This window comes from Apium graveolens, chromosome 7 (assembly GCF_009905375.1).
Source record: "Apium graveolens cultivar Ventura chromosome 7, ASM990537v1, whole genome shotgun sequence".
NCBI classification, from domain to species: domain Eukaryota; kingdom Viridiplantae; phylum Streptophyta; class Magnoliopsida; order Apiales; family Apiaceae; genus Apium; species Apium graveolens.
The window spans coordinates 90877731-90892824 of NC_133653.1; the positions used below are offsets into that span (position 1 = coordinate 90877731).

At 37.3% G+C, this 15094-nt stretch overlaps 1 protein-coding gene across 1 annotated transcript; it reads left to right on the forward strand.

The window, feature by feature from the left end:
* The first annotated feature begins 287 nt into the window (after nt 1-287).
* LOC141673859 (uncharacterized) lies at nt 288-3897 on the forward strand. Its single transcript, XM_074480588.1, has 3 exons — nt 288-498; nt 1811-1982; nt 2082-3897. Exons 1-3 carry the CDS (start codon nt 288-290, stop codon nt 3895-3897), a joined length of 2199 nt encoding a protein of 732 aa, XP_074336689.1.
* Nucleotides 3898-15094: the final 11197 nt, after the last annotated feature.

The window sequence follows — 15094 nt, forward strand, 5'->3', positions numbered from 1 at the left end:
AAAGGAGGATTTGAAGAAAAATCCTCTATAAATTGGGGTTTCTGACTCGGTGTCCTGTCATTGTTGTTTTCCCTGTATGAAGGCTTCAAATATATATACATATTAAGTAGCTGCATACTAGTAGCAGAAGTATTGGAATATTGTCTTTAGATCGGAGAAGAGAGTGTAATTCAATCAGCACTTTTGGTTGTATTATACGTTAATATAGGTTTTTGGGTTAATTTTTGTTGCAGTCATTGTTTCCTTGATTCCAACTTTCAAGTACAGTATTAGAGTACCAATACAGAATGGTAGTTAGTCTTCTAAAAAACAATATTAATGTAACAGAGGCAAGGCAAATGCCGCCTCTGCAAAATAAGCTAAAGTCCAAACGCCGCCTACATAACGTCAAGGTGGCGAAGTGTAGTTTCAGCTCATCGTCTGATGGTAATGGTACCAAGGATGAGAATTCTAATGAGAATGAAGCTGAATATGTGAATTACAACGTCACTAATGCTAGTGAGCATTTATTAATTTATCCAGATTGCTAAATTTCATTGTCTTTGCACTGTTATTCATTTTAATGTTGTTATTGATATGCATACACACACAGCCACACACATATATGTACATGAAAATCAAATATTGTGTGTTCATTTAATATTTCTGCAGCTTTGATATTAATATCTCTCCTTGGTCCATGATAAAGAGTGTCTCAAGTGTGCAGTAGAGTCTTGCTCAATATATCTGGACACTGTCTCGATGTTTTAAAGTTTGTAATATATTTTTTGGTGTTCAAAGTATGATATTAGCTATGAAGTATGATCAAATTGAGATGTGTCATTTTGTTCAATATAGTTGAGGTGAAGAGTAGTTCTGTTAGTTTCATGATCAAGATGTGTGCGTAATAATCCTGAGGTCGGGAATCTAGATGAATATGCTCCTCACTCGGCAATGGTACTAAAGATGGAAGATGGGACCGGTCTTCTCCTTCCCGTTATTATTTATATATTCATTATTACTATATTCTACCTGCACTTTAGAATTTATTTATCTTAACTTTAAGTTCATATTCATGACCGTCTGGAAAGCAGGGATACTTGGGTTATGTGAAGAACCGCGTATGCGGTGCGCGACGCGTGCGGGGGTGCGCCGCGGTGCGTACGCGGTGCGCCATGTGGCGTGTCGGCGAATTTGAGAGGCTCGATACGGGGGGGGTGTGGGAGGGGTAGTTTTTGTAATTTCACATCAAATAAAACACAAACAAAAAAACACAGGGTCTTTGTAATTTAATTATTTACCAATTAGGAGTTTACAAGCCCATCCCTAATTGGAAAGGAGGCGACGAACTGCTCCAGTGCTCCACGAACTCTCCGGCACCGAAGAACACTCCGGCTAGCTGCTCTTCTCGTAAGTAATTATCCTCTTCTTCTTCTTCTTTTTCTTTCTTCCCTTTCTTCAGTCTCGAGTTGTCTATGTAGTCAATGATGTTTGTCCTCCGTCTCCGTCTTTGTAGTCTCGAGTTGTGTGTAACTGTATATACGTGTGTATATGTCTAATTTACTATATGTTAATTGGGCCTGAATTTTTGATTTTGTGGGCTAGTACTCAACTCTCCTGTGGAGTTGTACTCACTGTCAATTTTTTTTTTGTTTATTTGTTTAATAATGATTATTTTTATGTTTTTGTTTATTAAATATTGTTATTATATATATAATATATATGTTTGCAGGAATATAATGTTTCAACTTTCAAACCTTGAATTGACAGAAAAGATGGAGTAATAGCTACTGCCTTTTTTATTTGTAATTTTTTGCTTTTATTTTTGTAGTAATGGAGCAACAATCATCAACAAGTTCCGCAGCAACTACCGGTGCTTCTCTAAGCCAACCTACGGGAGGTGTTGATGTTTTATGGAAACACATGACTAAAATTGCAAAATCGGGTGGAAGGAGCGGAAATGCAAAAATCAAATGCAACTTTTGTAATTTTGAATTCACTGGGTCATATTCAAGAGTAAAAGCACATTTGATGAGAATAAAAGGTCAAGGAGTTCAAATTTGTGCCAAAATCACTCCACAAATTTTTTGTGAGTTATAAAGGGAGTTGGCGGAGGAGGAAGAAAGGAGGAAACCAATTGACATTCCACTACCTCCTTCATCTCAAACTCAATCATGTAGTAGCGCTTGGGGATGTGGAGCTAATAAGTCACAAATGGATGGATTAAAAAGTAAGGCAATTGAAAACAATAATCCAATTCAAAAAGCGTATAATATGGACTTGAGAGCGCAATTGGATAGCGAGATTGCAAGAGCATTTTACTCCGGAGGCTTGCCATTTTACTATGCTAGAAATCCTCATTACAATATGTCATATACAATGGCTTTCGAGTTCAACCTTTCAAGCTATGTTCCTCCCACTTACAATGCTTTACGCACCACATTGTTGCAAAAAGAAAGAGCTAATGTTGAGAGGTTGTTGGTTCCAATCAGGACTACTTGGAAGGAGAAAGGGGTTAGTATATTTTCCGATGGATGGAGTGATACTCAAAGAAGGCCATTAATTAATTTTATGGTGGTTACAGAAAATGGTCCTATGTTCTTGAAAGCAGTTAATTGTGAAGGTGAAGTCAAAGATAAATTTCACCTTGCTACCTTGATGCGAGAGGTGATCATGGAGGTGGGACCTCAAAATGTGGTTCAAGTTATTACTGACAATGCTCCTATTTGCAAGGCTGCAGGTACGATCATTGAGGCCTCATTTCCTCATATATTTTGGACTCCTTGTGTGGTGCATACTCTTAATTTGGCACTAAAAAATATTTGTGATGCCAAGAATAGTGAGTCCAATAGAGAGGTGTATGATGAGTGTCATTGGATTACTGAGGTAGTTAGTGCTGCAATGTTGATTGAGAATTTCATTCTTAATCATAATATGGTTAACACTATGTTCAACCTTTTTTCTCCCTTGAAGCTTCTTTGTGTTGCTGAGACTAGGTTTGCATCTGTCATTATCATGCTTAAGAGGTTCAAACTTCTAAAACGTGCTCTTGAAAGATTGGTTCTTTGTGAGGAGTGGAGTACTTACCGTGAATATGATCTCCCGAAAGCTCAAGTCATGAGGACGACGATACTTGATGAATATTGGTGGGATAGTGTTGATTATATTCTTGAGTTCACTGCTCCTATGTATGATATGCTGCGTTTCTCTGATACGGATAAGCTTTCATTGCACTTGGTTTATGACATGTGGGATGATATGATTGAGAAAGTGAAGAATATCATATATAGGCATGAGAAGAAAGAGCACTTTGAAGAATCTCCTTTCTATGATGTAGTTTATGTGATTCTTATTGATTGGCTTAATGGAGCTCATAATCGTCTTCCCCCTCATCAAGATATTGAGCTATCTCAAGAAAGAAATAAATGCATTAAGAGATATTTTCCGGATGGGGAGGCAAGAAAAGCTGTAAGTATTGAGTATGCTCGATTTTCAGGACAGATGGATATCTTCGGTAATGCTGACTCCATTGAAGATAGAGGCACTATGGATCCGAAGATGTGGTGGCTTGTTCATGGAGCTTCAGCTCCAAATATTCAAAAAATAGCTTTGAAACTATTGGGTCAGCCTTGTTCTTCATCTTGTTGTGAAAGAAATTGGAGTACTTATTCCTTTATTTATTCGGTTAGAAGGAATAAGATACTACCAACTCGGGCGGAAGACTTGGTTTATGTGCACACCAACCTTCGACTCCTTTCTAGAAAAAGTGACATTTATTTGAAGGGAGAGACAAAGTTGTGGGATTTTGGTGGTGATCACTTCGATCCACTTGACGGCGCCGAGGAGCTTGAGATAGCTAGTCTTTCTCTTGATGAGCCCGAGATGGAACAGATGATTTATCAAGATGATGATGTTTAGTTTAAATTTAGTAAATATTAATTTGACTTTCACTTGTTAAGACTTAAGAATGATGAACTTGTGGATTTGATGACATTCATTTGGTTGAATTAGAATGCCACTTCTAATTGTTAAATATTTGATGTCTTTTATTTACATTGTCTAAGTAATTTATATATATATATATATATATAATATTTAAAATATTTTAATATTTGCCGTATCCCCCCGCACCCGTATCCCCATTTTTTGAAATTTGTCGAATTCCCGTATCCCCGCACCGCGCACCCCCGCACCCGCACCCGCACCCGCACCCGTGCTTCACAGATGACCGTACTTGTATCTTTCTGTTGTTTTCTTATGCAGTGGAGATGCAGAGTGCAATGCTAACAGCAGCACAGGGCAATGTCCAACTTGTATGTCTCTCTTTGTCATTTGCTTGTATGTCATGACTTTAATTGTTGGTAAACTTCTGAAGATTAATTGCTTCAACCTGTTGTTTAGCTCGGGTTAATCTTGGTTAAATTGAACTAATAATCATTTACCGGTCTTTGGCCAGAGATATATGCTATAAAGTAAAGGCCTAAAAGCATGACAAGAAATCCCTCAACTGGTTCAATAGGATGCAGTTGTATAGACTTAAAAAAACACTGATGATTTCAAGAAGTTGCAGATAGTTTGAAAAATTATTGAATATTGAATAGAGTAGAGGAATAACTAGGTGCAGTGTTTTAAATAACCTAATAAAGGTATATGATTTTGATGTTGTCAAAACAACAATCTGACTTGTTAGTTACTTGTATTGGTGTAATGATCTCTATGTTTATGATAGACAGGCGTGCATATGCATATGGTGTAGATGCTAAGAACACTGCTAGCGGAGGAGGGAAAGCTTCTTGAATCCTAAAATCTAACATTGCATCAAATGTAAAAGTTACTTCATTCGAATAAAACTCCATGTGATGTGAAATATTTTTTTAATACAATTAAATAGGATCTTTCACATCACAAGGAAGTTTTATTCGAATGAAGTAGCATTTTACATATGATGCATTGTTAGATTTTTTCTAATATACTCAATTAACGGAACACCAGAAGGAATAAAATCCCATTAGGTCAACCATCTACTTATTCGGTTTGTAGGTATACGTTTAAAAACCATCCATTTTCATTCTTTTTTTTGCTAGTTTCTATGACTTTTTCTCATTCGTATTCCCGTGTGCAGATTCAAGTATGAACATTGATGTTGGAAACTTTTGTGCGACCGAGTCAAGTGATCATGATGAGAATGGCCCTCATTTTGCCAATGGAACTCACACTCCAGGCACTGAAGGTACTCGAGGTCAAGGCACTGAAGGCAACATAATTTAAGTATTTTGTAATCATCGAATTTGTTTTATTATAATCTCGTAACTAGTTTTGTTATTTTAACGGTTAAGTAGTGGTGGTTGTTTTGGTTGGTGAATAGACTTTGAATGTAGATTGTTTTGGTGTAGTTGTTTTAGTTGGTGGATGGACTTGAGACTTGGTGGATGGAGTTGGGAGTTATTTGAATGGTCATGTAGTTGTGGTATGTTTGGGACTTATATTATGAGCTTCTTCTGAAAACAGGAATGGCATTTCAAAAATTTATATATTAACTGTTACATTAGCCTAATTTACTGTTACAGTATCTTACATTTAGTGTTACATAATTATGAAATGTGTGTTACATTATTGTGGAATTTGTGTTACAATAGATAAACATAGTGTTACAATAGGTTATGTGGGCCCAACAGGTGAGCCCCATAAGTGGGCCCCACAGGTGGGTCCCAGGGGGCCTACCCTTTGGGGCCCACATTTAAAAAAAATCAATCAAGCTATTGTAACACTAATCAGGTGTTACATTTGGACATTATATTGTTACAATAGGGTCCTATTGTAATGCTTTTACTGGTGTTACAATAGATAAAAAAAGTGTTACAATAAAGGGTCTATTATAATGCTTGTGACACCCTCAATCTCGGGGTTAGGAAATGAGGACTCACACACCTCTAATCTAATAATTAAATATGCATAAACCCCGATTAACTACTAATAGGATCAACAGGATAAAGTATGAGACAAGATTATAACTACCAATCACAAAATATAACTTACAGGCCCAAAATATTATTAAATAACCAATATCGATTCCGGCTGGGAACCGACAGATAACCCATTATATCTTTATACACTTCTTTCTAGGCACGAACTCACTCATAATTACCACTACCTGCTCTGGCAACCGGAAGCCCTCAACACGGTAGGGACCACCAGGTACGCTCTTACGAGCAGTGCGCCTAAGCCTGGCCATCTTCTTGCTTAACTGCCATGGTTAGATTAAAACAAAACAAATGAGTATAAAACTCAGTAAGTAACTTTATAGCAGTTCTACAATATCAAATCACAATATGCTTTACCAACTCAGGGCATTCTACTTTATTTGATCTAGGTTGCAGATTTCCATCTTTTGGGTTAAGGAAAGGTTTCTGAAGAAAAGTGTGGGGCTTTCAAGGAATAAGGCTCAAAGCAGGACGAAAGCCGACATTCATCACAAATCATTAAAGGATTAGAATAGATCTTTCAATAGAGGAAAGCAACAGTATTTCAAGATATAAAATCAATAATATGATCAACAATTTCAAGAATCAGGGTTCTCGAGCTTTAAGCTCCATAATAACATAATCAACTCTTTTCAGAGCATTATAAAACATTTTCATTTCCAAAAATCAATTTACTGAACAAAAGTTTTAGTTCCCTTTTTAAATAATCAATTAGAACCCTTGATTGGATTACTTTTCTTTCCATTTCATTATGCACGGGTGATCAGCCCGTACCGTCCTCCATCCGGTCATTAAGGTACCAATCGGCATAATTTCAGCCTTAAGTTGGACTAGCCCCGCTAGCCTCTTACCATGACTGGACTAGTCCCACTAGCCTCTTACGTCCCAATCCAATCCATCAGGAATTCACTTGGAAAACCTTGAGTTGGAAAAATAAGTAGGTTTTCAAAAATCCATTTTATCATTACCAAGCATTTGAAATCATTCGGACTCTTTCAAGTCGAAACTCATTCTTAATTCAGATCTTAAGGAAACAAAGTTCAGGGAGTGATTCAAAGATACGCAAGGAACAATTCATAAGAATTCTGTATCAGGGATAACAAAGCACTAAATTAGAAGGATCAACATTGGTTTAGGGATCAATAGGGTGATCAAGAGAAACATGGTATCATTAAGCAGGGTTAACAAGGATAATCAAAAGGTTCAATACAATTCATGGCTTAATAGGTAACTTGAACAGAAAGGACAGATTATCAAAGGGTGAAATCAATAGGCTTATCAATAATAGATTATCAAGAACAAGGGTACTTTAAATCAATATCAGGGTTTCATAAAGCAAGGGTTTCATACTTAAACAGTTCAATACTCTACATGGTGTGAACAACATTCTCTTTATATCCATTTACACAAGTAATCAGAGTTACTTGCCTGAATTTGCTTTCCTGAAGGTTAAACTACTGCCACCTAGTAAATCCTTTCCTTTCCTAGTCTGAATTCCCTCACGCTCCGAATCTACAATAAAACCAAAACCTTAATTAGATTCTCAACTCTCGTTCCCGGAACGATCACTCTATACGATAACTCGATTATATCCTTGACTCGAGCATACGAATATAGCTTATACATATAAGCACATAGCACATAGCATATCTCTTTTTCGTAACTTTTATATCCTTATATACTTAGCAATCGAAGCACACTTGCTTATTCTTAGCTATTTCTCAAATCACACTATTATAACTCTTACGAGTACAAGATTTATTCACAACCAAACATTTACGTCCATAACTATCACTTATATCTTTTAAAATCAATCAACTTAGTTCCCTTTTTCTTTTGTTCCTTAATTCGAACACATACTACAATCAAGCAAACAAATTCATAGATATTCACTTATACACCTTCAATCATCCTTTTGATCATCAAAACCAAGTTTTTGACTTTTAATCCCTATGGCCTATCCAGCCTTATCACACAAAATCAACCAAATACGCACTTTGATTCACATAAACACATAACTCATTCAAAACCATTAAAGAATCATTCTCCTTTCTTTTAATCATAAAAATTCGAACCATAATCATATATATACAATCAAATTTCTCAAAATTACACCATGCATCCGTATTCTAAGCATAATCCAACTTTTAAACTAACACCCTTTTCTTTATCAACAACCATTCGAACCAAAACATACATACATGCTCGCATGCAATTCAATTTCAACTCATCATTACTTCATTTTTATCAATTAAACCAACTAAATTTCTTAACACAATCCAAGAATTCGAATTTCACCTAAATCACAACATGCATCCACTTATTCATCAAATTAATCCCTTTTTAACTCAATTCCCATTCGGCAAAAACTCAAATTTACATCTCAAGGACAAATCAATGACATGCATATCTTGATCTTCTTTAAAACTAACATGCAATCACTTTTAGGCCATATAAACTTAGTGTTTACCAAGCTTAACTCACAAAAATCAAATTCCTCTTCTTATTAGCACAAAATCCGAACCTAAACTTAGCATGCAACAACAATTTCATTCCTTTTTAATCTAATAACAATCCATAATCACTTTAAATAAGTTAACTCAAATCAATATCTTCAAAGAGCAAAACCATTTGAGTTTTTCAAGAATGACACATGCAATAATCGAAATAAGTGTTTGATATAGTAGAGCTCAGTTTTTAACATCATGGCTCACCACCGGTTCACCGGAGTTCATCACCGGTGGCGGTGGCATCTCGGTAGTGCCCTCATTCGAGCGTGTCCAACAACGAAACCCCCGATTTCCATCAATTACGCAAAATAACTAACATGCACATCTTCTCTATCATTTGTTTACGAAGAATCAAGCTTAAACAAGATGTCATTAACAACAATAACAAGAACCAAGTGGTTCTCGGGTGAACACACACACCGAGCACACACATCACACACACATCGACATGCAAGTGGGTATACACACATGCACACACTTCTACCTACATATAAGTGTTTAGCAAGAAGATTTAGGGATGATTGGTGAGTTTGATCAAAGAAAAGAGAGGTATACCGAGAGAGATTGAAGAAAGCCGAGAGAGAGTGTGTTCGAGTGAGAAGGAGAGAAAAGAGAGAAGAGAGAAAGTGAAAGCACGGGAGCAAGAAGAAGAAAAAAGAAAGGGAGTGAGTTTATATATCACTCAAAAACAAGGGCAATTTGGTAATCTTCTAATTCCTTTTTCACTCTTACTTGTCCCATCTTTTTACTAAATAAAACAAGGATTAAATATAAAATATATCTCTCTCGGGAAGTCGAGAATTATTGAAAATGACATTTTTAATACGTAGGCCTCGAAATTAGCTTTTTAACCATTACTCATAATAAGATTTTGAGCGAACGGTTGATTTTATATGAATTTCGCAAACTTGCTTTAATAATAACATTTTTCACATAAAATCAATTTAAAAATGCAAAGATCGACAATCAAATTCACTCATCATTTTTAAAAAGTCTCTAGGACCACTACGAAGATCACAGAATAAATCCCATGTTTTTATCTTACTCGAATGATTTTATAAAAATGCACGAAGGTTAATTAAACCTTTATTTAAATCACGTAATTCCTTTAAAAGTCACAAAAACTGTCACAGATCACATAGCCATGCACACAGACAACAATCTCACATATATAATCACATAACGACTCAAGTCTGATCATAGAATCTATCCCTCTTTAATCTTTATCCTCTTTTACGCGTACCGGGTCACGTTCAGCCTGACGGCCCGACGCTCAGCGTTTCGATTACGCTTCTTATTCTCATTATCAATCAACACGTCACTTAGGACAAAATACTTTATTACTCATTCATTTCATTCAATCACACATAATTCACATTTTATATTCTTTAATTCCTTAGTAGGACGGATTCCGTTCTACCTGAGGGCCCGACACCACAGCTATACTTCTAAGCTGACTCTTTAAATTGGAACGTTTATATCCACGCTCCTAAACTCTAGTGTACATAAAAGACAATTAATCAGTACTTAATCACATAATTATAATCACATCACATAACACATACTTTATTGACTTAATTACGTCGCAAAATTCTCAGTCGTCACAATCTACCCTCCTTAAAAGGATTATGTCCCCAGAATCTAGTCTAAGCAAATAGATGGGGATACTTTTCTTTCATTTCGCTTTCTAATACCCAAGTCGATTCTTCGACTAATGGATTTCTCCACAACACTCTAACTAGAGGTACAACTTTATTCCTAAGCGTCCTTTCTTTTCGATCCAAAATTCGCACAGGCTGTTCCACATAGGACAAATCTGGTTGGATTTCCACTGGTTCCAACTCGATCACATGGTTCGCATCAGCATTATACTTCTTTAGAAGAGATACATGAAACACATTGTGCAGATGTTGCATTTGCGGCGGTAGCGCCAATTCATATGCCACTTTCCCAACTTATCGCAATACTTCAAATAGTCCAATGTACCTTGAACTCAGCTTTCCTTTCTTTCCGAAGTGAGTTAAACCTTTCCAAGAAGATATCTTTAATAAGACTTTGTCTCTAGTTTCGAATTGCACATCTTTCCGTTCTTGATTTACGTACTTTGCCTGTCGATCTTGAGCTGCAATTAATCTCTTTTGAATCGTTTCAACCTTTTCCTTTGTTTGCTGAACTAGCTTTGGGCCAATTAACTTGCGCTCACCAACATCGTCCCAATAAGTAGGGGACCTACACTTTCTTCCATACAACGCTTCATAAGGCGGCATGCCAATACTCGCGTGATAACTGTTGTTGTAGGAAAACTCAATTAAGGGCAAATGATCATCCCAATTTCCTTTAAAATCTATTGCACAGGTTCGCAACATGTCTTCAATCGTCTGGATTGTCCTTTCACTTTTTCCGTCTGTCTGCGGATGATATGCCGTACTCATTTTCACTTTCGTTCCCAAATGATCATGGAATTGTCACCAAAATCTCGAATTAAACCTTGGATCTCTATCAGACACGATAGATACAGGAACTCCATGACGCATCACGATCTCATCCAGATATAATTTGACCAACTTCTCTAATAAAAACCTTTCATTTATCGGCAAGAAATGTGCTGACTGTGTCAACCGATCGATTACCACCCAAATCGCATTGTGATTTGACTTGGTTTTAGTTAATCCTACCATGAAATCCATCACTATATGTTTCCATTTCCATTCGGGTATGTCCAGTGGTTGAAGCAATCCGATTGGCCTTTAATGTTTCGCTTTAACTCTTTGGCACGTGTAACATTTACTTATCCATTCCGCAATTTCCTTTTTCATGTTTGGCCACCAATAATTTTCTTTTAAATCCTGGTACATCTTTGTACTTCCAGGGTGAATTGAAAATCTCGAGTTATGCGCTTCTTGCAAAATCTCGTGCTTTAGTTCCACGACATTAGGTATCCAAATACGTGAGTTAACACGGTATATCCCTTTTCCATCCTTTTGAGCTTTAATTTCTTCTCCCGTCAACTTATCCTTTTCGCGATTCATCACTTGCTCTTGACAGCATCGAATCTTTTCCAAAATCTCGGGTTGAAACAACATTGCATATATAGCTTCACCTCCATATTCTGGAGTCTGCACCTCTATTTCCATCTTGTCAAAGTCCTTGATTAATTCATCCGATGATGTTAACATATTCAACCTTTCTTTTCGACTTAAAGCATCAGCTACCATATTTGCCTTTCCAGGATGATAGTTTATCGCACAATCATAGTCTTTAATCAATTCTAACCACCTTCTTTGTCGCATATTCAATTCTTTCTGAGTAAAGATATACTTCAAACTTTTATGATCCGTATAAATCTCGCACTTTTCCCCGTACAAATAATGTCTCCAAATCTTAAGGGCAAACACAATTGCTGCCAATTCCAAATCGTGCATTGGATACTTTTGCTCGTGCGGCTTGAGTTGCCTTGACGCATATGCTATTACCTTCCCGTGTTACATTAACACGCATTCAAGTCCTTTATATGAAGCATCACTGAATATCATAAATTCCCCTTTGTCATCTGGTAATACCAACACTGGGGCGGTTACCAATCTCTTCTTTAACTCTTGAAAACTTTCCTCGCACCTTTCTGTCCAAACAAACTTCTCGTTCTTTCTCGTTAGTTTTGTCAACGGAACGACAATCTTTGAGAAATCTTGCACAAATCTTCTATAGTATCCGGCTAATCCCAGAAAACTTCTGACTTCCGTCGGAGTCTTGGGTCTTTCCCAATTCATTATAGCTTCTATCTTGTCTGGGTCCACTTTAATTCCTTCTTTATTGACTACATGACCAAGAAATTGCACTTCCTTTAGCCAAAATTCACACTTTGAAAACTTAGCATACAGTTTCTCTTTTCACAGAATTTCCAAGGAAATCCTCAAATGCTCCTTATGATCTTCTTCCGTCTTTGAGTAAATCAGTATATCGTCGATAAACACAATAACAAACTTATCCAAATACTGCTTGAATACTCTATTCATAAGATCCATAAATGCATCTGGCACATTCGTCAAGCCAAATGCCATTACCAAAAATTTATAGTGTCCGTATTGCGTTCGGAACGCTGTCTTGGGTATATCTTCCGCTTTGATCGTTAACTGATGATACCCAGATCTTAAATCAATCTTTGAAAAACACGAAGCTCCTTTTAACTGGTCAAACAAGTCGTCGACCCGCGGTAGAGGATACTTATTCTTGATCGTCAACTTATTCAGTTTGCGGTAATCTATGCACAACCTCATACTTCCATCCTTTTTCTTTACAAATAACACCGGTGCGCCCAACGGGGATACACTCGGTCGGATTACTCCTTTGTCCAACAACTCTTGCAACTGAGCTTCCAATTCCTTCATTTCGACCGGCGCCATGCGATAGGGAGCTTTCGACACTGGTTCCGTACCAGGAGCCAAGTCAATCGTAAACTCGATCTCTCTGTCTGGAGGTAGTCCAGGCAATTCATCAGGAAACACATCCGGAAAGTCTCTTACTACCGGAATATCCTCGATCTTCACAGATTCTTTCTCCATGTCCATGACATGAGCCAAATAAACTTCGCATCCTTGACGTATTAATCTTCTTGCCTCAATAGCCGTTAAAAATTTCTTCTCTTGCCTCTTTCCTTTAAATATCACTTCCTCACCATCCTTGGTTCTTAACTTCACCTTCTTAGTTTTACATTTTATTTGTGCCTCATGGTTTGACAACCAATCCATTCCTAGTATAACCTCAAATTCTCCTAACTTAAAGGGAATTAAGTCAGCAAAAAAGTGCCGACCTTCTATAGACACATCACAATCAGGACAAATCTTATTAACAACAACTTTCTCTTCATTTGCTACCTCTATAATCATATTAGGCTCTAGAGGGTACGCAACACAATTTAACTTATCAAGAATACTTTCAGAGATAAAAGATCTAGTTGCTCCAGAATCCATCAAAACCTTTACTTCTACTGAGTTTATAACAAGCATACCTGCTACCACGTCCACCTCTTGCACCGCATCTTTCATTGTCATGTTAAAGGTTCTAGCTCTAGGTTGAGCTGATGGTGTTGGGAGTGACGGTGGTCCAGCAATTCTGAGAACATTAGCCTTCTGCACAGGCTCTTTACAATTCCTGGCCATATGGCCCACTTTGCCACACTTGAAACATGTCGAATCAGGCTTCCTTACTCCATTTGGACACTCTGAAGAATAATGTCCCTTCTGGTTGCACTTAAAACACGTTATATCCAGCTTATTACACCTCCCCGGGTGTCTCTTTCCACAGTTCCTGCATTCTTGCATCTGGGGTCTGCTATCCTTCCCCGGTTGTCCAGCTTTCTGGAAACGGTTCTTCTGAGCTCCATTACCGGGTCTAAACTTCTGGAACTTTTGGTTTTGACTTCCACCATTCTTCCCAAACTTCCCTCTGAACTTTGAGCTTCCTTGCTCTTGCTCAGAGCTTTCAAACTTCCTCTTTCTTCCTTTATTTTCTCTTCGGGCAGCTTCCCGCTCACCTTCCACTATCATTGCTTTCGGAACCAAAGCAGTATAATTCTTAATCTCCAACATTGCTATTTGACTCCTAATCCACGGCTTAAGTCCCTGTTGGAACCTCTTAGCCTTCTTCGCCTCCGTATTCACGTACTCAGGTACGAATCTTGACAATTCTGAAAACTTCACTTCATATTCCGCTACTGACATTTCCTCCTGTCTAAGATCCAGAAATTTCATTTCCAACTGATCTTGCATATAGCTTGGCAAATACTTTTCCAGAAACATCTCGGTGAACTTCTCCCAAGATAAGTCCTTGCCTTCCAATAACGCCTTGGAAGACTCCCACCAGAAACTTGCTTCATCTTTCAGATAGTAACTTGCGTACTGAGCTTTCCTGTCATCCTTAACTTCTGCTAACTCAAAGGCTTTTTCCATTTCTTTCAACCACGACTGCGCGTTAATTGGGTCTAGCAAACCTAAGAACTCTGGGGGATGAACAGATTGAAAGTGATTAAATTTTCCAACTTTAGGGGCCACAGGTTGTTGCAAAAGCTGAGCAAGTATGCTCATCATAGTGGTTTCTGGGTTTATTTTTGGGTCTTGGGTGGGGATTTCTTCTTCTTGGTGATCTGGTGAGTTGGCCATTTGTAATAACTCGAATTTTGGAGACCCTATAAAACGTTTAATGAATAGTAACCCTGACATACGGGAAAAACTTTTGAGCCCGCACTATATAGTGCATAAGAAAATGAGTTTTCGGAATCGATATTATGACTATGCGCACCAAATGAGTGTATGTAAACGCTATTAGTTTTCGAAGAAAACGAACTTTGAAAAATGACCGTAATTACGACTTATCAAGGACTACGGGAATCACAATATAATTATGAGATTAAAATCCTACGGATTTATATTCAATTAGGATAAATAAAAATATAAGGAATAGAAACGAAAAGAATTACATTGCAAACCATTTACGAATAAGTATTGCGGAGAACGTTTAAGTAACCGAGCGAACGTGTAAACGATTAATTAAACGTAACGCACTAACTAAACCATGGTAAGGAAGTAACCATGGTTACTTCATCAAATAGTGAGCTAACCCTAGGATGAC